General features: G+C 38.3%; 1 protein-coding gene across 1 annotated transcript in view; it reads left to right on the top strand.

Moving 5' to 3' along the window:
• The window catches only part of plekhm3 (pleckstrin homology domain containing, family M, member 3), a 48,398-nt gene that overhangs the window by 14,622 nt on the left and 9,575 nt on the right, over nt 1-24,201 (top strand). Inside the window, exons 4-6 of the mRNA XM_079426541.1 lie at nt 6,121-6,266; nt 6,437-6,630; nt 16,512-16,575. Coding sequence (XP_079282667.1) covers nt 6,121-6,266; nt 6,437-6,630; nt 16,512-16,575 — 404 coding nt within the window. The remainder of the gene's footprint in view (nt 1-6,120; nt 6,267-6,436; nt 6,631-16,511; nt 16,576-24,201) is intronic.

Here is a 24,201-nt window from a genome sequence, read left to right as displayed (position 1 = left end):
TAAAATGGGCCAATCATAACATGTTGGGGACATGCTACTGACAACACGTAATATATTTAACAAATGTGCCTGTGACTCCTGTGTTCTATTGTCTGTTCTATTCTATAGTTGAAGATAAAATTCAAAAATGTGTCTTGTCTGTATGTGCTATAAGAGGACTGGATCTAGTGTGAGAGAGAGAAACTCATCCAAATGCAGGGTAGATGCAAAGGACAACGGATCCAGTCTGGACTCAGTGGGCTGATTGTTAAAGTTGGTAGTGGCTCTTCAGTATGAGGGGATGCTGGATTTTTGTCTCATTACTGTTGCAATCTTTTATTATGGCCTGTTTTGTTCTCTGTCATTTGTTCACTTTGCTATAGCTCTTGACCCAAGTTTTTCCTTCATCCACAAAAGGTTTTGTCAGCTAACCCAAGTCTATGTGGGGGTTGCTGAAAGGGTTTGTGATGCATTCACATTGCTTAAAGATGACCTGGAGATGCTAAGGAGGGGAAGAAAAACTATTGAAGTGCAATAGAAAAGAAGGAACATTAGTCCCTGCCTTCATTTGAATATGCATATTTCAAACTTGTACCATCTGTTGTTTCTGTTAAGATTTTGATTCTTCCTTGTCCCAATGTTTGTGTTAGACGTCTAATGAGATGGCACTTTAAAATCAGCCAGCGTTCCTTATCTTTTTTTCTGCAGAACAGGATAGTTCATCCAGAAATTAAAGTTCTGTCATCATTTACTCACCTTCAAGTTGTTCAGAACCTGTGTGAGTGTCCTTGTTCTGATGAACATAAAAGAAGACATTTTAGTGAATGTGGGTACACCATGGGGAAAATAAAAAAAACGATGGATGACAATGTGGACCAGACACTGTCTGGTTCCCAACATTCTTCAAAACATCATCTTTCGTGTTCTTACAGTTTTGGAAATTATGACAATTTAAATTTTTGGGTGGACTGGACTGTTCCTTTAGGGGTCAACTAGAGGTGTAAAAAATTTTGATAGTATGATTACGATTCTTTGATTCTTTCACAGTTGAATTGCATCAGAAAAATCTGAAATTTAATCATGATTCGATCCAGTCTAATCCAATCCATTTGAATAATTTCTAATTATTTCCAAAAGTGTGCTGGCAAATATTTTATTTCATTATATTTAATAGTTTCACTTTATTTATTTTTTTTATATTCGTTCAATAGTTACATTTTGGTTGGGTTGGGTTGGTTTGAACTGGATCCCAGTTGTCCAGTTCACGTTAGATCATCCTCTCATCAAAACACTGCTGATCAACACTTAATGAGCAAACTTTATTCAAATCATTAGGTCAACAGAATAACAGACCTTTGTTTAAGAGGGTCATGCATGCCATCCATTTAAAGCGGAAGCAGAGACCATCCTCTTTCCTTCTCTCTCAAACGCACACACACACACCCTTTTTCTCAAGCCAAATCACATAGTTTGCTTGAACCTAACTTGGGCTTTTTTCCCCACACACTTCTACTAAAGTACCCTGTAGAGCATACAAGGACAGCAGATCAAATGGGAAGATCCAGCTGTAGGTGGGAAAAGAGGGGAGTGTAGGGTCAGGTGGAGAGAATGGGGTCCAAGGGACTGCTGTTTACATCAAAAAGATTTTCAGTGCATCTGTCTCAAGCAAACACATGTGTGAACACACTTACGCACGCACAACCTTATGCCATCTTTTTTTGAAGTGGATGTCAGCTTGAATAGGGGACATCAAAGCTGGGTCCTTGTCGTCTTTCACGCTTAGGGAGCCACAAAGCCCCACCCTGGGGTTCTTGTCCTGTGGAACTGGGCAGGCTGCTTGAAAGTGGCGCGAGTCATAGCCTTTGCAGCAAGAAAACAGAGAGACCTTCTCGCACTGAAGGACCAAACACCTCCTCCAGAGCTGTAACGTCTATTCTGCTAGAAAACCATTGTGCAAGTGGCACCTCAGAGCGACCCGCTTCACCTTTCTTTTTCCTGAAAATAGTTGTCGTTTTAGGGCAACAGGGTGCTGCTGAAAATGAAAGAGGGGAATCTTGCAGACAGTCACGGAGTGAACACATCAAACGCCTCTTGTTTGGCACAGCTCCCTGTCTTTCCCACAGTCCCAGGTTGGCCCCACTTTTTGTGCAAGGAACATGCCATTCCCCTGCACTTATGCTTGTCTATGAGATTAGGAAATGTTGAGAACCATATTCAGTTGTAATTGAGTGAGCTCAGTAGAATTCAGTTGGCTCCGAGTGGTTTGATATCCACAGACATTACTGTACCCTCAACTTGAGTTTATTTTCTGCTCTGTCTTTCTGTCTGGCTGTGATGTGCAAACGTGCACCTTGTGTGTTTGAACGTATGTGGGAACTCATGCATGGGGCTGTGCTTTACTGGCACAGGCTGTGATGTCCACAATACACAGAACCTGCGGTTTCCAAGTGGCCAACTCCTTCCCAGAAGTGACATGCTCTCTGGCCACTGTCCAGAAGCTCTCTAGCCCAACAGGCTTGATGGAAATGTATCAGAAGTTTGCTAGAAAGCTCATTCAGATCATCTTGTTCTGTGGCTCTTTCATACATAATTGTTTTGGCACTATGTTTACATGCAATTAAAACATGCATTGAAAGTAAATTTTAAGTAGGACTAATGTGATAATGTAACATTAATGATTTCATAGTGATATTTGAAATATAGTATTATAAGTTGGTCAAACAGACCTAGGCTTCCACTGTCATTTGCTTTGTTATTTTGCATGTTTAAAAAAAATTCTGTTCTATTGCTTTATATTGCAAACTGGTGTTTAGCATGTTAATTTTAATGAATAACCATAATCATAAACATGTTTGTAGCGTAATTAGTTTTACTGTTTACTTGAATATTCTTGAATATTCTTCTAGTTATTTACCTACAGCGGCTAATGAATCGAAAGTCTTGCATATTCAAAGAAAAGCAGGCTACAACTGATTCCAAAACACAGAGATTATGCACAGTGTGTTATTTAGTCTTTAAAAATCTGTTTTACCGGCGCCATTAGCCTAGTGGGCAATGTGCCGACATACGGGCGTCCCAAGTCCGAATCCCAGCTTGAGGACCTTTCCCAATCCTGCCCCCTCTCTCTCCCACTTTGCTTCCTGTCTCCTCTACACTGTCCTAACATAAAAAAAAAAAAGTTTTACGCATTGTATCATGATGAAGATGAAGACTGTAGTTCATCTACTAACTCAAATTTGAACTTTTCTTGTCCATATATTCTATTATTCATTCCAGAGTATATGACACATGTGAGCTGTTAGCTGCTGATTCTTCTGTGATGTTATACAGAAACTATGCTTTGGAAGCCAACTGAATGCATACAAACATTGTCATCAAGTTTTTGAGTCCGTGTTTCTCCTTTAATTATTGCACAATTTTTGTTTTTCTTTTGCTGAAAAGCACAGCCTCAACTAGCTCTCTCTTAATAACAGTCTTTGTAGCATGAGCGCTATACGATAACTATTATACGCTAACGATGTACTATTTTTGGAAAGGGTGGTATTTGTGGGTTTACGCTCTGCATGTATACTGATTACAAGGCAGCTCTGACACACGACACCCTGCTGCATGGTCTGTGGTTCAGCCCAAATATCAGGCACCCATCAGCTGTGGCATGGGGGACACCACCTCTGACTTTTTATAGTCTGGGGTCCCTGCCCCTAAAAACCTAAAGTTTACATTGGCAGCACAGTGCAGCGCATGATGTTAGCGCCTAACCTCAGATAGAACAACCCATTACGTATTGGTTTGAAAATGGAATAGAGTGAATTTTCTTTTCTTGGTCCAAAATGGCAGTATTCCTTGGCGACGTATTGTACAAGAGGTCTTGTTCACAAAATAACATTTGCCCAATAAATAAAAAAAAGTTTTATTATGCATCCAAAACAGCAAAAAAATTACAGTTTTCCTATAAAATTTCTTAGGGCAAGCATGATGTTAAAGGGGACCCATAATGCCCCTTTTTAAAAATAACAACATAGCTGGTCTCATGCTATCACAAACTTTAGAAGTCCACTTCTGATTATGAGCTCGACAACTTCAAGCGATCGACTCGCATTGCTTTCGTATGCAACTTTTAACTACCACATTCCTATTCACGATCATTCTGATAGCATTTGAAGGCAGCATCAGTGAAAACAGGCAGAGACAATGATAGCTTTAGCAATTAGCCTTACAGAGTGCCAAGCAGCTCTTTCAGAAGGGCAATTTGGAAAACAAACTTGTCTGGAGCTGACGTTCGCGCACGAATCGTTGGTATTGATTCCTAAACATTTCAGGGACGTTACCGATTTTTTTTTTCTGGGATATTTCCTTCGAAAATGAAATTTAACCACCGTGTGCTCTGCTCAGATGAGGGGAGATTATGGCGACTCCTATGTTCATTAGTGCATCCCAAAACACAACACTTGTAAAGCCTCTTTGGTGCTGACAGTGTATATATCTCCAGTAATGGTGGACCGCAGCTTCTCACTCAGGGCTGTGTTTATGCTAATAGGGCAGAGAGCGTCACAAATGGGCAGGACTTTCTCCCCTCTGTGACGTGAACGGAGCGAGAATCTGAAACGGCTCTTTTGGAGAGACTGTTCATGATTTATTGGTTTTATAAAAATATGAGTTGGTGGATTTTTAACGTTATAGGCTGGTTGTTTTCACACACTGCAGCCATACAACTGTGTTCAAACTGTGTTTTTTGCATAATAGGTCCCCTTTAATGTCATCATCAAATTACACAGTTATATACAGTATATTCTTTAAAAAACATTAAACTGTCCAATCTTACGGACCGCAAACATTTGAATGGTAGTTTACATATTACTGTTGTAATTCCTTACTTATTTTTATTTTATGTATTTGAAATATATTTAATATGTACATTTGCAATATTTAAAATGTAATGAATTTATAGTAATTTGCTGAAACAGTCATTTGTCACAGCATTAGTCTGTGTTATGAATATAAACTGAATTGGAATATAATGTTGTTCACTTTTATATGAATTACTTCAGTTATTTTGTGGTTTCCAAACTGTAATTTGTATGGAAAGAACAGTTTGAACATTCTGCTAGACATCTCCTTTTGAACTGCACAAATGAGAGAACATTACAGAAATAGAATGCAGGAGGCTGAGTATATGATGACAGAGCTGTCATTTATGGGTAAACTAACTGTTTTGAATCTGATGGTAAATGGTGTAATTTTGCTTACATTCAAGGATGCACGTACATCATCGCTGTTTTCGGCTTGGCCCCTTTCAGCCAACTAACAATGCATCAAAAATAGACCTACAGCATTGCCTGTAAACACTGTAATCAGTGTCTCCCTCTACAGATATTTGTAGCGATAACGTTCTGCGTCCCTCTTTTGGAGACTGTGTTTTCTGACTTGTTTTTGTCCTCTCTATCCTACCTCCCATCTTGTCCACATTTTTCTTCTCCCTATGTAGTGTATAGCTGCCGCTACGCTCCATCGCAAAGATTGTACAAGTTTATATCCGTCTGTGCCTGTTCCTTTCATTCTCTCTTTTTATTCTTTGAACGTTCACACTGCCCCAACTCTGGTTCTCCCAGATGGCTAGGATAAGGGACACCTGCCATGTTCACAATCACCTGTTTTGGTTCCTTTGGGATAAGCCCTTTGCTGGAGTGCCGCCTAAACAGTTTGAAGACATCCTGAACAACGATTAAAAGACAAAGCAATGCACTTTCAGGAGATATCTTGTATTAAATGTGCTCAGTATTTATGCCTGTTCAGTACTATGAAGCGTTTAGATTCTTTCTGTTGTGTCTGGAAGGTTTTTATCAGCGACCCAATCTCTGCCTTTTGTGCAGTATACATTTTTGGACTCCTCTGGGTCATCAGTGATATTTATCTGTGTTTAGCCAGGGTTGTGTAGTAAACCTTGGCATATCCGTACACAACCCAAACAGGCTGATCACCTTCTGCTAATGATTGTCAAATTTTAAGAGGGTCGTGGCCTCATCAGTAGATTAGGTGGTCATTAACATTGTCTTTAACCCAGAGTTGATCTATCATGTCCCAGGTTTGATTTGTGGTGTTTGAGGTTCTTCCTTTTTATTGTTGCTTTGTTTTTCCATTCAGGATGCCAGAGGCCAGTGGGTCTGTCACGGTGCAAGGCCAAAGTTTGCTCTTACAGCGGTTGGTACTACTGCCCAAGTTGTCACCAGGACAACCTCTTCCTCATACCTGCGCGTCTACTGCACAATTGGGACACTAACAAACACAAGGTATGTGTACAGACCTATAGACCCAATCCATATCATTCAGTATCATTCTGTAATCATTCTTGGTGCATTTGAAGTTAGAAATCAGCTTTTACACCACCCAACAAAAGAAACCAGGCATCCAACAAAAGCTGTAAGTGATGATGATTAACAACACTGTTTTTTTGGCTCAGGTGTCAAAACAAGCGAAGGAGTTTCTGGAATTTGTTTATGAGGAGCCCCTGTTAGATGTCCAGCAGTTGAACCCGTGTCTGTATGAGCATTGTGAGGCATTGGCAGCCGTTCTCAAATTGAGACAGCAGCTCCAGTCTCTCAGGGCTTACCTCTTCAGCTGCCGGGCCACAGTGGCAGAAGACCTCCGCCGCAGGTGAGCGATGCCAAAGAGCAGGAACAGGAAAGATAGGGAAAGTACAAGTAAGACAAGTGGATCAACTTGTGCTGGGTTTGAACCAATGTCATTTTGCTTTATTAACCAACCACTGTGTATAGCGAACCAGCCGATTATTGTCAGTTACTGCAGTATAGTGGTCAACCAGTAATGATGTTTCAGTTGGCAATGTGATGTTGCACGATTTAATGGTAGTAAATGTCATATATTCAAAATTGCTTATGTTAAACGGGTTAGAGAATGATGTAAATGGGTTTGTGAAACTGATCTCAAATTGGACCAATATAAAAGTGAGGTTTTTTTCATCTATTTAAAAGAGGTTCCGATAACTTTAATCATATAAAAATGTATTCAAATCTACTATGGCTTATTATAGTGAAAAAATTATATATTAAAAAAACAACCATGGAGCAAGAGCAAAACTCACTTGGAAGACTGTAGAAAAAAAATGTTGTTTAATCATATGTGTGATTCTCTTGTTAAGAGCCCGCTTAAAAGATTGTATTGTTGTTAGTTACATCAAAATAGTTGGAGTTATAACGTCGGTAAGATAAGGTAAGTGCAGAAATATTTAATTGATATCAGTGCATGAGTGTATAAATATTTCCTAGTTGTAGTTCTCCAGTGATTCTGATTACAGTGTTTGATTTAGGCCAGCAGGGACACACACTGAGCATTTCCTCTTTCTGCTTTGCACATTTGTAAGATGGGACTGGAAGTTAATATATTGTGGAACAACATAAATATTTGTGAAATCTTGCAAGGCACGTAAAGTAGTGGATGACTGCCGCTGGTTGCATTAGGTTTGTTGCCCTGCCATTATGTACAGAGGGAGCTTGCTTGTAATACATTTGAATTAAGCATGTAGCACTAACAAAGTATGAATTTTTAAAAGCTATTTCAAGGAATGCATTTGGTTGCTGGGAATAAGATCCTTATGCAGATCTTTAGTGGATTCCTAAGGGCCAGGTTCAGCGAGAATGTGAAGGAGCTGTGTTTATGCAAAGGTTTCGGCACTAAAAGGCTTGTCTATGTGATGAATGCTTCATGCTCTTACCAGGGTCAGCGTGGAGACCACAAGATTGCGCTAAGAGGCCTTAAACATTCACACCATGAGAGACAAAAGTGTGTACAGCTCTGTGATGAAATATTACATAATGGAAATCAACTTCCAGCTCTTCCCCAAAAAATGGCTCAACTTAGGGCTGGGCGATAAAACGATAACGATATGTATCGCGATAGACACATGAACGATATCAATAAAAAATGTGTTCGATAAAACGTTCGATATTTTTTATTCTTCGTCGGAAGAAAACAAAGGTTGCGAAGCAAGTTTGGTTGCATTAACAAAGGCACTCGCTCGCTGGTAACCTAGCAACGTAGGGAGTGACACGCTAACAGCCAATCATGTAACAGTATCATGTTTGGTTGCGCCATATCGTTGTCTCGTGTCTAAGTGCGCACGCGCGGCTGAGAGTGCACGTCTGCAGCCAGACCTGGCTGGTCTGCTGGATTCCTCTTCATAAGCAGAAAATGAGTGCCGCAGCGAGTGAGGAAATTGTAAATAAAAGAGAAAGTCAGCTCGCCAGTATGGCAGTTTTTTGGATATTATAAGTCTGACCGTAGTCAGACCAAATGTCGTCTGCAAATTATGCAAGACCGTCGTCCCCGCCAAGACTGGTAATACCACGAACTTGATGTACCACCTTAAAAGCAATATCAATAATTATCGATATCGACCGATATGAAACACTGATATCGTGATACAGTTTTCAGCCATATCGCCCAGCCCTAGCTCAACTCCTTTTATATTGACAGTTAAGTGAAGTGAAGTGACATACTGCCAAGTATGGTGACCCTTACTCTGAATTCGTGCTCTGCATTTAACCCATCCAACGTGCACACACACAGCAGTGAACACACACACACCGTGAACACACACCCGGAGCAGTGAGCAGCCATTTATGCTGCGGCGCCCGGGGAGCAGTTGGGGGTTCGGTGCCTTGCTCAAGGGCACCTCAGTCGTGGTATTGAGGGTGGAGAGAGCGCTGGACATTCACTCCCCCCACCTACAATCCCTGCCAGCCCGAGACTAGAACCCGCAACCTTTGGATTACGAGTCCGACTCTCTAACCATTAGGCCATGACTTCCCATAATCATCAGAAAAAGACAATTATTTACTTAATTTAGGCATAAGCGGAAGTTTAGAAAGAGAAAAGTTGTAAAGGGATATTTCACACAGAGTGATAATTTACTCACCCTTTTATCATTCTAAGCCTGTATTACGATATTGTATATAATCCTATATATGTGTGTGTGTGTGTGTGTGTATATACACACGCACGCACGCATGTACGTGTATATATATATATATATGTATATGTATATGTACACACACACACACACATATATATACACTGAACAAAATTATAAATGCAACAGTTTTTGCCCCCATTATTCATGAGCTGAACTCAAAGATCTAAGACTTTTTCTATGTACACACAAGGCCTATTTCTCTGAAATATTGTTCACAAATCTGTCTAAATCTGTGTTAGTGAGCACTTCTCCTTTGCCGAGATAATCCATCCACCTCACAGGTGTGGCATATCAAGATGCTGATTAGACAGCATGATTATTGCACAGGTGTGCCTTAGGCTGGCCACAATAAAAGGCCACATCCTGGTTTTCACTGTACAGGGCAGATGGCAGACAGCGTGTATGGTGTTGTGTGGGTGAGCGGTTTGCTGATGTCAACGTTGTGGATCGAGTGGCCCGTGGTGGCGGTGGGGTTATGGTATGGGCAGGCGTATGTTATGGACAACGAACACAGGTGCATTTTATTGATGGCATTTTGAATGCACAGAGATACCGTGATGCGATCCTGAGGCCCATTGTTGTGCCATTCATCCACGACCATCATCTCATGTTGCAGCATGATAATGCACAGCCCCATATTGCAAGGATCTGTACACAATTCCTGGAAGCTGAAAACATCCCAGTTCTTGCATGGCCAGCATACTCACCGGACATGTCACCAATTGAGCATGTTTGGGATGCTCTGGATCGGCGTATACGACAGCGTGTTCCAGTTCCTGCCAATATCCAGCAACTTCGCACAGCCATTGAAGAGGAGTGGACAACCTGATCAACTCTATGCGAAGGAGATGTGTTGCACTGCATGAGGAAAATGGTGGTCACACCAGATACTGACAACCCCCCCCCGGACCCCCCAATACAGTGAAACTGCACATTTTAGAGTGGCCTTTTATTGTACAATAATCATGCTGTCTAATCAGCATCTTGATATGCCACACCTGTGAGGTGGATGGATTATCTCAGCAAAGGAGAAGTGCTCACTAACACAGGTTTAGACAGATTTTTGAACAATATTTGAGAGAAATAGGCCTTTTGTGTACATAGAAAAAGTCTTAGATCTTTGAGTTCAGCTCATGAAAAATGGGGGCAAAAACAAAAGTGTTGCGTTTATAATTTTGTTCAGTGTGTATATATACTCTGCCCTCCAAAAGTTCGGAAACGCCCTAGAAAAGTGGGGTTTTGGACAATATTGGCATGAATACTTTTTAATTTGTGATAATTTTGCACTGATAAGGGACAACACAAACTACGAAAACATTTTATTACATAAACAGTTTATACATAGAAAAAACTTCAATTTTCGATCCATCATATATCCACCATTAGCAGCTATTACAGCTCTGCATAATCTGGGCATCTGAGCTGTTAGTTTATTCAAACATTGACTTTGAATTGGCAATCAATTGTTAAAGCTACATTATTAAGGTGTGCTGACCCAAAAATCTTTTAAAAACCTGGGCCAAGTTTAAACCAGTAACCAGGCATCACAGCTGGCAAAGGGGCATATCTGACTTTGATATATGTATATATTGCCATTATTATGTTTTATTGCTGGTCTTCATTGATAATATCAAGTTACTTTAATGTATTTGCAGCAAAAAATCATAAGGACTTATGCGGATAGCGTCCAAAACCACACTTTGCCAGGGGTGTGTATTTAAGCGGCACAACTTTTTTCAACATTAATAATAATAATAATATATTTTTCCCAATATTCATGTATTTACTGCATTTTTTTTTACTGTTTGTGTCCATACAATGAAAGACAGTAGGGTCTAAAACAACATTGGACCCTATTGTGTTCCACAACAATTTAAGTCGTGCATGTTTGTAGCAATATGAGGTTGAGTAAATGATCACAAATGTTTCCTTTTTGGGTAAACTAAGAGGAAACTGCAGGTTATTTCTTCTAGTGTCCATGAAACACATCCTTGGATTGACAATGAACTCTTTTTGTGGTAAACTTTCCATCTTTTTCTATTGAAATAAAGTATGGAATCCCAAAAATGTAAAATAAAAACAACAAAAAAAAAACTTCAGATGTTGACTTAATGGTGTTGCTAATGCACTCTTAGCTACACGTTCAGAATATTGTTTGTTGTTTGGATCACTGAATTATTGAATGGGCCAGTACCCTTTCCTATGTATTTGGCTCCTTTGAACTCCATGGTGACGTAGAAGCGGGATGGGCGTTTGAAGTGCAGACGTGAGGGCTCCAGCAAAGGGAACCTCAGTTTGAACTGAATATCCTCTCTGAGGTTCATCTCCTTGGAGTGGTCCCAGCTGCCTACTGAGCGGTGACTTTATCTGGCCGCTGTGTTTACGGGGCGCAGCAGCGGTGACCCTAGCAGGAGGCAGAGCTAGAGGGTTAGTGTTTATGGCCAGGCTATTAGCAGACATCAGGCTAATGCTTTGCTTTTCCAAACAGTGTAGGATTGATGAGGGCGGTGGCGTTAAAATATTACCTTAGCCATTCATTGCCCAGCCGGGACGCTCATCAGTGCTTGTGAAGAGGCCCACGAGTGTTTACACTAAGCCACAGAGAGAAGGGGGAGAACTGTCACAGTCCACACCGTTGAGCCTGATCTAATGCACCTCACTGATCCACAGGGGCATCCACATGCATGCTTACTACCTTTGTCCGTACTTTTCATTAGTTTTCCCTCATGTCTGGGGTTGGGAAATGAGAACCAGTTTTGAAATCCATTGCAATACTATTCATGGCAACTGCAACGCTGCCGCTGGATCTACAGTTTGAAACATACAACATAACCAGTATAGTCCATTTCCAGAGCTATTATGAGCCAGATCTTTTTAGTGAATCATAAGCATACAGTGCGACCAGTAAAGATCAATTGTTGAGTGAATTGTTCTTATGAATCGGTTCTTTTTAGTGAATCAAAACCACAAAGGGCAGCCAGTGTAGTTCAGGTGATTCCTGAATAAATGTTTTTAGTGAATCAAAACCACAAAGGGCAGCCAGTGTAGTTCAGGTGATTCCTGAATAAATGTTTTTAGTGAATCAAAACCACAAAGGGCAGCCAGTGTAGTTCAGGTGATTCCTGAATAAATGTTTTTAGTGAATCAAACACATACACCTTACTGTCTTTGTAGTGCTTAAGACTCGTGACACTTAAAGGCATAGTTCACCCAAAAATGAAAATTCTGTCATCATTTACTCACCCTCAATTATTCCAAACCTGTATGAATTTCTGAATATTTAAAAAATTGAATGAAATATGAAATATACACTACCGTTCAAAAGTTTGTTGATGGTAAGAGTTTTTTTTTCATGCTTAAGAAGTGCCTTATTGCTTACTCAGGCTGCATTTATTTGATCAAAAAAAATTTAAATACTGTAACATTATGGAATATTATTACAATTTAAAATAGCTGTTTTATATTGCAATATATTTAACATGTAAATTATTCAGGTGCTGGTAAAGCTGAATTTACAGCAGCCACACACCATCAGAAATCATTCTAATATGCTAATTTGATGCTCAAGAAACATTTCTCATTGTTATCAGTGTTGTGCTGATTAATATTTGTGGAAACTGTAATTTTTTTTTTCAAGATTCTTTTAATATATAGTTGAAAAGAACAGCACTGAAATAATGTTTTTTTTATTTTTATTAAAAATGTAAAATGTTTTTTTTATTACATTAAAAATGTAAAGCTTTTAAACGGTAGTGTAGTGCATTTTGTTTGTTTAGTGGTGTTGTTAATATATAGTTAAGCACAATTATTGGATTGCATGTCACCTCTTAAACATCCGTGAAAAGGAGTAAATGTACCTTTTACAAGAATTACTATTTAACAATTAAACATTCAATTCCTTGTTTTTCCCAAACATACGGAATTTATGTTTTCCAAAGAATGCTGTCTGTTCATTTGTTGAAATACTTGGTAGTATGAAATTTGCACAATTCTCTGAGTAACTGCTACAATAACTCCGTTTGCTTAAATATGGTGCCTCCAAACTTTTCTTCTTTCTCTGCTTTTGACCAATTACAGACTGCAGCATATCCTACAGTTTCTCTGTCATAAAAGCATACCTATCCACAGGCTGTTGAGAGAAAAGAGCACAATCAACATACAGTCTCTTGCTTATGTGCTTGTCACCCTCTGATTACTGTGGCCGGATTTGGTTCTCTTTTGTTCAACAAGAAGCCCCATATCGCCTGGTTACCACCACTGTAAACACACATGTGTTTACCCTGAGAAAGGACAAAAGATACAGACATGGAGCTCTGCCATGAGCAGAGATGAATTTATGTCACCATAACCAGCAGTAAATGAACACCCAGAGAGACCCAGGTTTCTAATCACACACCGTCCTGACTTGAACAAGCTTGACAAAGGCAGGCAAATCAGCATAACAACTCATCCGCAGGGATTAAGTTAGGATTTCGTCTTGTCATACGGAATCTTGTCAATGCAATATCTTTTCTTTGTCAGCCTTCCTAAGATGTTCAGTAATACCTCACTTGTTATATCAGATTTGTGGGTATGTAAAGCTTTGAGCTCGGGGGTTTCCAGACTCTTTATTAGGCATTCATACCTCTCTAAGGCTGCAGATCTGTCAGGTGTGATCTGTAAACACGTCAGTGGAAAACTCTTTATTATTAAAATGTTTTGTTTTTTTATTAAAAAATAAAAAATCTGGTTTAGGATTCCTTTTATTAATCCAGATTCTTTAATAGTCCTATTAAGGATTCTTTTAGTACTTTTTAAGTACTAAATTTGAAGAAATATTTTGGGGGGAAATTCAATTCCTTTTGAATTATGAGATCATTTCAATAACAAATACATTTAAAGCAAATTTTGAAAAAAAAACTTATGTATGCTTCACTAAAAAACAAACTCGTAAGAAGCATTGGTTCAGAATCTGACTACAATGTTCACTCTGTTTTTTGATTCACTAAAATGGTTCATGAGAATCATTGTGTGACTCCTGTCACTGTATGGTTTTGATTCACTAAAAAGAACTAGCTCTAAAGAGTAATTGTGGGAATGAGTTAGACAGCACTGGTTGAGCTGTGTGATTTTGATTCACTGAAAAGGTCTTATAAAATACTGTACTTATATTTGTACAGTAGTCAAACTTCAGTAAAACTACACACTTTGTGCTATGGATTTAGTAGTGATGTTTTCATTTGTTTGCTTTTTTTAATCAAAATCAGTCTTTTTCATTAATGAATTTTGAGAACACGTTCAAATTGTCTGACACTTCTGAGAACTAGGGCTGTGCATCACCAGCAAAGTCACAATATGATGCGTATCCCGATACAGAGGCCACGATACGGGACTGCACTGAATTTCACCTCCGAAGAATTTAGTAAAACAGCTGTTTATTAAACACTGCATACTACAGGGCCATTGCTAACTATTGGCAGAGCAGGCAGTTGACCTCTGCATTATGAAAGGCCTCCATAACTGTACCACAGTACAATATAGGAAATGGCATGTTTCATGTTTACATTGGGCACTCCCCACCAGTTACAATATTCTGATTGCTTGCATCTTGTTTTTAAGCCCATAAATAATAATGTACTCGTTCTAATAAATGTATATTGTAATGCACTCAACTCATATTAACATTAAAAAAATCATCTTAACATTGCTGGTAGGTTATCATTGCACAAATTAATGCACTCTACATTTAAAAAAACAAAAATTAAAAGGGTTCTAAACTAATGCACACACACACACACTCTCAGTCACTCTCACAGATCACGTTGCGCACGTGCACAGACATTCAGCAACACAAACTTTTTAGCGCTGCCCCGCAATTTTATCAATAAAATAGCTTAAACGTTCAGCTGCATTATCTTTCTCAACAAGGAGCTGGTAACATCATTGTTACTGAAGGCATTAAAGCCAATTGCTTCACTGTTAAAAAGAGAAACGCGGCAAAACGGTGGTAATTCATGCATACACAGCCTCTCTCTCTCTCTGGTCAAGGCAGCACATTTAAACTCGATCTTTGGGGTTTAATGCATATATTTCTTAAATCTCAAACAACGCGTGTCAGCTCCTGATAAAGTATAATTTTTGACGTGCCTTACGTCAAACACATAACAAAGCAGCTGTCATCAGCTCTATTTGTACTAATGACACCTGCTGCAACTCTTGTCTATTGACCCTTAAGCTTTCCATAAACAAATGAAAAGAGATTTCATCCCCATCTTAGTAAACATCCCACCCCCTGTCTCCATGCCTCAATTTAGACTTAGATTAGCACCGTAAGGATGGCTTGGCCTAATGAGGCCTGAGGGACGAGCTGTGAATGGGGCTGTCTGGAGTGCCGCCATACTTCTCTTCAGCCAGCAGATTATGGCAGTGAATGAGAAAAATGATGAGATCCACCACAATCCCCAAAACTGAAAATTGAGGTGATGTCCAATGATGCGCACATCCATGTGGGCCACATGCATCAACACAAACTATTTTAAATCATATGTGACTTTGTATATATAATAGCTACATTTACTTCAAAATGCCCCATTATAGCTCAAAACTACCCAACATACTTTCCTCCCATGTCATAATGCCATAAATTCCCTCTCTCCTGTCTCTTAGCTGTGTTTGTGGCCTGTAAGCCTGTCTCTAATTGCCAACATCTGTCTGACGGGTTGCTAATGATGGGCCCAAGCCACCGAGGAAGCGGAGTGGATGAACTATTAGTGGGCAGGAGTAAAGATGCATTGGTTTCCAGTGCCAGACTACTTAATCTATCCAATTTTCCAGCCTTTTGTGGTTAAAAAAGACTGAATCCTGTTCAAGTAGCCAGCTATAGTGTGTCCACACCAATAGCATTGTGTCTGAATGAATTGATTTTTTGCATCTCCAATGAGGATCATTTCATTAGAGGGATTCATGTGTTCTGTTTGCTTAGTTGTCAGTGGATATTATGGACTAACTAGTGGTGTGGTAAAAGATGAGACCGATAACTCCCAGTTTTCCATTTCATTTGCTTCTCGTAACCACATATCCTCTCTTTCTCGTCATCTCAGAGTATGCCTGTTGCTTTCCCTGTCCCCTCTTTTCTGGATAATTCTGTGGGCCCTTGAGTTTGTAATGTGAGCAGGCGTGGGTGAATGAGAGCAGGAAAGAGCGAGTGTAGGCTCATGGGAGGAGAGAGGTGAAGAGGGCCATAATAGCTAGCCAGATGGAGAGAGAGAGACAGAGCCGCCCCACTTCACCCATAATAAGGGGTAGTGCTTTTAAATGCCTATTTTACAGCTTTTTTCCAATTCAATTGAATTAACCCCTATTTCCAAGCAATTTGGACCCATGTTGTCATGGTTACAGAGGTGGGATGATGGGATACTAGCGTTCCACCTGAAATGGATCTGTATGTATATGTGTGCAGGCTAATGCAGTTATTTTTTTACAGATATGTGCAGGCTCAGTTATGATTTGAGGTAATATGCATATGATTTTCATTCTAATGTGATTTTTCTTGCTGTTTCTGCAGGATCTTTCCGAGAGAATACCTGCTACAGCATGTGCACCTCTACTCATTGGCAGACCTGCAGCAGGTAATTTGATCTCTTTCCTCTCCATCTCAGTTTTTCTTTGTGCACTTACACATGTAAGTAGGCTCACACGCATCTTTCTCATGCTTATTTCATGCTATGTGGGAAATCTATGAAATTCTGCTGAATGGAGTAAAATTCTGTAAAATATTTTACCAGCTTAGTTGAGAGTGCTTAAATTAACACAGATTTCATAAGCAAATGTGTAGGATGTAGTAGAATGTTGAAGAATTTCAAACTCAAAAACAGAAAGTATTAAAATGAAATGTCATTGCAATAGATACAACATATCAATCCTAAGGGCACTGACAAGCAAATTATGCCTTTTTTTTGCTTATGTGTAAAGTGATTTCTCATTCATTTCACATCACAGAGGTGTCCTAGCATAGTAACCACAGATATTCATCACTGTAACAATACATATGATGTAATAATATTTTAGATCATTAAGGTTTTTCTTTTTTCTTTTTTTTTTGAGAGAAAATAATTCATTCAGCGAGGATGCAATAAATTGATCGGTAAAAAATATAAAAGTGGTAACTTATTTATTTTTTTTATTTTTTTTCAAATAACCCAAGAAAGTATTATGGATTTCACAAACATATTAAGCAACAATGTTTTCAATAATAAGAAGTGTTTCTTGAGTACCAAATCAGGATATTACACTCTAAAAAAAAAATGGTGCTATATAGCACTAAAAGTGGTTCTTTGGCTCGTAATAATAGAGGAACCACTTTTGGTGCTGTATAGCACCAAATCTTGGTGCTTCAGTGGTTCTTCACCGGTTCTTTGGCATGACTGAGGGGCTATATAGCACCGCTACCATATACAGAACCTGTTAAGCTCCTGTATGGTTCTTCAGTGGTTCTTTGGGGTGATTAAGGTGCTATATAGCACCACTGCTGTACATCGAACCTGTTAAGCCCCTTTAAAGGTTCTTTACGAGCCAAAGAAGCACAGTTGGTGCTGTTTAGCACCATTTTTGTTGAAAATGGTGCTAATATTTTATATTTTAATATATATAAAAAAAACTTTTTTTTTTTTTTTTTTTGTGCTTGACAAAATAAATAAAATAAATGCTTGACATCCAGGACATTCATACATTTTTGTGTGGCTGATGTGTTAACATCTTTTTCTGGGCCACTGTATGTTCACATTCCTCCTCGCCCCACCTGAGTCTGATAAAAGACTTCGCATTCACTTCAAGACTTCGCACACACAGACACACACACACACACCTGTAGCACACGTCATCACCATGTGGAGTGTCTGTTCAGTGTCATCTGGCAGTGGAAGTTGAGAGGCTGTGAGAGTGAACTGTTTTTTCACACCCTTCCTCTCGCAATCCTGACGCTCACAGAGTCACACAGTAGATTTATGTGCAGCCTCAGTGTCAATGACACATTAACCTTCTGCTTTTCACTTTCTGTTGTGAATCCATCTGTAAAAAGGTTAACAGGATTTCTGCAGGTCTCAAAAAGGTCTTGAAAAGTTGTAATTTTTCCCCTCCACAAATGAATGTCTCAAATCTAAACAGAAAGTCTTAAATTCATAAAATTGTATCATTAAATGTTGCATGCACTACAAAAGAATGCTTTTGTTAGTATTTTTGTCTTGTTTTCCAATACAAATATCTAAACAACTTTGCATCAAGATATATTTACTTGAGATACAGAATGAAGATATGACTTTTTTTTTTCTCGAAATGAAATGACTTTATGCTTTAAAATAGGAACAAGCATCTTTCAGTAACATATGAAAACATATTTTCTATTTGATTTAAGTTGATTTCTCAGAGCCCACTGGAAGATATTTGACCTTTTTTATAATTATAAATTCACATTATTTTGATAACTTTTCCCAGAAAACATCTTAGTTTAAGCTTCATTTGCATTGAAAAACTGAACAAAAGTGCTTAGAAGGATCAGTTTTGAGCTGTGTGATCAGAAGGTACAGTAAGGTTTTTTTTTTGTGAAATTAATAAAAAAAATAATGGAGATCGGTTGGAAGTTGTGCTGCAATACAACTCATTGTGTTCTCTTTAGATATTTATATTTAGAGAACATATTGTGTTCCCTTTAATTTATTCCTTATTTTCTTTAATTTGTCTTAAGAAGTCTTTACTTTCATAAAACTTGTAGAAATCCTGGTTACAGCTCACACTTTGATCAATTGTAATTCATTTGCTCTTGTTTTTGGCTTATTGTGGCACCAACTTTTTTCTCTCTTCTCAATCATCGTAAAAAAATTTAATTGAGCTAAAATTAAGAAATGTACATGCTTGCATGCTTGAAATAACCATATATCAAGAATATAGGAAACTATGCTCTCATATATCTCTCTCTCCTTTCCTCAGCCCCCTGTTATCATGCCTGAATTTTTGTCACTCCTCTGTTTCTTAGGAATGACCCTTGCCCTTATTTTTCTGTTGCTCTCAGAACATCTATTCTCCTGTCCCACATCCCCTCTCCCTTCTGTCTCCTGGTGGGAGGCTGAAGTCCCTCTCCACCCGACGTTCCCCCCACCCTGCTAACTAATTACTGCCATTCAGGAGCAACAGGCAGAAAAACAAAGCGTGACAGTCCTGCCTCTGCTTCAATTCCATTCTATTCTTCCCCAACATCCCTTGCCTGACACTACCTCCCTGACCTTTTTTAACATCTTTTACATTCTACATGTCAATTGCAGCTTGTATTTTTATTTTATTTTATTAATTTATAGTACATTTAATTTATTCATTTATTGTTAATTAATTCAGTTGCTAAATAAAGAAATGTTTAAATATGTATTTAAGAATTTTTATTGTCTCTTTAAACCTCTAACACTTAAGTAAGATGAATTGCAATAGGGATGCTTTCTCTCTCTTTTTTCCAAGGCTCTGATGAACAGTCTTGCTCAGTTTTGGGTCTATGGGTCTTAAAACAGAGTACAGTGTTACAAACACATCTGGGTGTCAAAAAATGTATAATTTCTGTTTTATCCAGTTTATTTTAAACCAGTTATCTTTGTCACAACAATTTGGCTCGTACTTGCATCTTTGAAGTGAAACGGCACGGTTCTTTGTGGTTCTTAAACGCTCTCTGTACTGTCAGTACTTTGTCCCTCTTCTTGTGTACTTCTTTTTCATGGTGTTCGCCGCAAGGCCTTTATGCTCCCCCCCACTGCCTCTGTAAGGCCCAAATTTGAGGCATTTCCCATTCACGTCACATTACTTTCTCTTTCAGCTTCTTAATTGGCTTACCTTATTAAGGAGCCATTTTCTTTTAGTGTTGCTACTTAATGCCGGTTCCTCCGCAGCTCCGGAATGCTCGCCCTCCATGTCGAGGTCACTGAATGCTGAACTATCTCCAACAAGACTCCAAACACTATAGAGGAAAACCAAATGCTCTCCCCATTTAGTTCAAACAATTAACACAGAGTTTTGGGCAGTCTTCTTTTTAAAAAAAAAATGACCCCGTTGACGATATTTGTTTGCCCAGAAGCCTGTTTTGTTTGGCTGCCTTTTGTTTGCTATCTCCACTGGAAGAGTTAACCAAGTGCACCAACATGGACACAAGTACGAGTGCGATATAAATGCTAATTGTATGTTTTGTACCAAAGCAACAGCATTGGTCTTGCCAACAATATGTACTTAATTGAGCTCAAAATACAACATTCAGGTCCTCGGAAGTTACATATAGGAATCTGATGAGAAACATCAGCTTTCAGTATATCCATAAAACCATCATGCAACTGGTCTACCGTGACCAATACATTCACATGGTCCACGTATGTGATGAAACTTCATGCTGTTTCTCTCATGCCCACTTCACATGAGACCTTGGCAGGCCGTCTCTCTCTCACTTCCTCGCACACGCAGGTTGTAATCCTGTTTTGCGAGGTCCTGGCAGGGAGGGTGTTATCCAAACAGAGCTCACACTCTTTTTATCTGTCTAATCTGGGCCCTTTCTCTGCCGTTTAATGGAGCGGGCAAGGACATTAGGGCCAGGGCTGAGGAGGGGAAGAAGAAGTAGGCACTAAACTGTGGTTTTAGGGGATTAAGCAGCTAACGACAAAGCACATGCAAGACAGGAGAAAAAGGTGGGGGATTTGTGGGGAGTTGATTTGGCAGACGTCACCCATGCCCCCCGCAATAGCAACAAAGATGCTGTTTTTAGTTAGCTACTTGACTTTGAAGCATGTTTCTTTTTTTCAGCATAATTTGAATAAAACAATGATTTAAAAGTGAACATGAGTTTCAGAATGTTGTAGTATTTGATTTCTACCTTTTGTTTTAATAAGCACTTTAGCTGCAAGTTTGTGTGAAGGTTTTACACGAATGTGCTGTTAAAGCGCTGGTTAAAGCAAAAGGCAGACCTGATCATGTTCTGCAACTAGATTTGAGATGATCTAGAGTTTATCTTCAGTGCTTCAATAGATGAACTGACCATCTGAAGAAATATTTCACTTTTTTTTTCTTTTTTTTTTATTGTTTAATGACTAATATTTTATGTTTTTGTTACATTTACTTCCAGGTTTAAATGTTATTTAATTATATTTTTATATCATTTATATAAGTATCTAAATATTTAATGTACACTACGGTTCAAAAGTTTTTGAGCTTAAGTGGCTTAAGCTCAACAAGGCTGCATTTATTTGTTCAAAATGACAGTAAAAACAGTAATATGGTCAAATATTACAATTTAAAAGAATTCTTCTATTTTAATATGTATTAATGTCACTTATTCCTGCAATGGCAAAGCTGGATTTTCAGCAGCCATTACTCTAGTCTTCAGTCACATGATGCTTCAGAAATCAGTGCTCAAGAAACATGTCTCATTCTTAAATTTGAAAACATTTAACATTAACATTTTTGTTAAAACATGGTGCATTTTTTTGTTTGTTTGTTAGGATTTGTTGATGAATAGGAAGTTCAAAAGAATGGTATTTATTTGAAATAAGAATCTTTTGTAACAAATGATTTTACTGTCACTTTTGATCAGTTTAATGCATAGTGAACTGTAAAGTGTATTATGAAAGGTATATTTACATTTATTAATACTGTTAATGTATAGTAATATTGTAGGTATTATTTATTAAATTAGAAAAGATTCAGTTTTATTGTCATTGTGCAGAGTAAAAATTCAGAGTCAATGAAAAGCAGTTTGCATCTAACCAGAAGTGCAAAAAGCAATATGTATATAAGTATATACATGTGTATTTGTGTATATACAATAAGATTTTTATGGAGTGCAAAGTTTGAGGTACAGAAGCAGAGACCAGCTTGGTGCAAGTGGTTGTAAATACAAGGTGCAAAAGGGGAGGCATAAACTCACTAGATGCATTATACAGAATAAGTATAAAAACACATGTATATATGATATTACAGTGCAAATGGCATTATGAGGTAGAAATGCAAAGGAATGTGCAAATCTTACTATTAACTGACCTCCCTGAGTTTTAATTACTGTAACTCATTTTAATCAGTTGAACCTGTGTAGCTGTTCATGCATAAATTCACACTTTCACTACTTTGTCAGTAACTCTCTTTAACAGCCCTCTAGCTCTTCACAGTCCCTCCCCATCAAGCTTGGTGCAAGCGTACTCGCTGTTTCGCTCACCGCGCCTGCTAAATTATTGAAATGTTTAATTACTCCCTCTGTCAGCATTGATCAAGGGGAGTATATATCATCTTTACCAAAGGACGGCAAGTGTGCTCACCCCGCCGCTTTGATTGGTGGCTTGCAACGTTTCCTTAATAGCTTGCTATATTACTCCTCCACATGGGAAAAGGCAGGCTATTGCCTTCATGCTTCTGTCAGCCCGGTCAGAGAAAAACAGGGGTGTCTGAACTGAAAGCTACTTGATGGATGGATGGTTAAGGGCTCTCTACTGAGAAAGCTTGCCAACAGCATCACTTCTGTGTTCGTTGGGCAATGACAGTGGCTGCTTTATTGCAGTGTGGGTCTTTCTGCCTTGAGTCCTTCTGGCCTGTGCAGTGCTTTGGTGGAATGTGAAGAATTTTTTTCTAATAATGAAATGCTGAAAAGGGATATAAAGAAAATGTTCTTAAAATGGATTTAAGAATTTTTTGTTCTTTTCTTTTTCTTTATTAATTTGATTTATATTTCTTATTTTTATCATTTAAATTATTATTATTATTATATTTGTTAACATGGTAGGGCTGGGTTTTGTGGCATAAACAATCTCACTAATTTTTAATCTTTGGCTATTTAATATAATTAATCTTATTTATATATATATATATATATATATATATATATATATATGTATGTGTGTATATATATATATATATATATATATATATATATATATATATATATATATATATATATATGTGTGTGTGTGTGTGTATATATATATATATATATATATATATATATATATATATATATATATATATATATATATATATATATATATATATATATATATATATATATATATATATATATATATATATATATATATATATATATATATATATATATATATATATATATATATATACACACATACGTATACATATATACGTATATATATAAAAATACGTGTTGTATTTATTATTTAGTGAGTTGTGTATTTATTTACAATTAGAAGAACCTTCTGTTTCAACAAAATTAGATCCAGATTGTTTATTGTTCATAAATCTTATATTGCCATAAAAGTCATAAAGTATTTGAAGTTTATCGCAGTCTTAGAGTGCAATACATAAAATGAGGTATTAATGTAGAAATGCAAGAAATATACACAGTTTGATGTACAACCCTCCAATATAACCCTACAAACCATGTTTAAACATGATCCGGCAACTTTGGCCATGGCTGGATTCCCTGTTCCCACACAAACCTTCCCCTTTTCAACCCATTCTCCCCGTTCACGCTGCATATGTGTGTGCGCGTGCGCGTCTTTCATGGGAGACCGCGGTGGTCCTTCCTTTATTCTTTCTTTTCCCCCCGAGCCCTCGCATCCCACCCTCCCAAGCTCTCCTCTCTGCTCCACTGTCCCCTCTTCTTCTCCTCCATTCTTTGGCTGGCTCCTTGTGGAAGGGCTGAAGAATGCTGGCAGGGCCTTTAATTGGTGTGCTGCAGTGTTGCCAGGTGTAGCCACTTGTCTCTGCCCCCTTGGTGAATATGCACTGGAGGTCTAGGCCCCTTCCCCTGTCTCATTCAGCTGCCCACAATACGCCTTCTTCAGCACCCCGCTTTCAAAGACCAGGCCGATTTTTAACTACTCTGGCCGATAAATGGCATTCACATATTATTTTTTGCAAACAGTCTCCCAAAAGGAATTACCCCACCCTCGAGCCATAGCTAACCCCCAACTCTCGAAGCATTCATTAGTTTTCATGTGGATTCCTGATGTGATGTCTTTTTTGTGTGTGTGTGTGTGTTTACTTGGCTCCCATTGTAGCAAGTGTTTGTCCAGTCGCTGAAATTCTCAGATAAACCTCTAACTGTTAACAGGAGGATTACTGTCCATTTGATAATGGAATTTTTATTTTTGCATGGATATTTTGAACCTGCTCCTCTCTCATAGCTGTTGAACACATTTAGCGAAGCCCATTTCATAGCAGAATCGCTTAGGTCACATTTTACACTTCCCTAGGTTCCTCCTCCATACTTTTCC

Source organism: Barbus barbus, assembly GCF_936440315.1.
Source record: "Barbus barbus genome assembly, chromosome: 10".
NCBI lineage: Eukaryota > Metazoa > Chordata > Actinopteri > Cypriniformes > Cyprinidae > Barbus > Barbus barbus.
The sequence above is the reverse complement of the archived record's forward strand: the minus strand, read 5'-3'. Positions and strand labels throughout refer to the sequence as shown.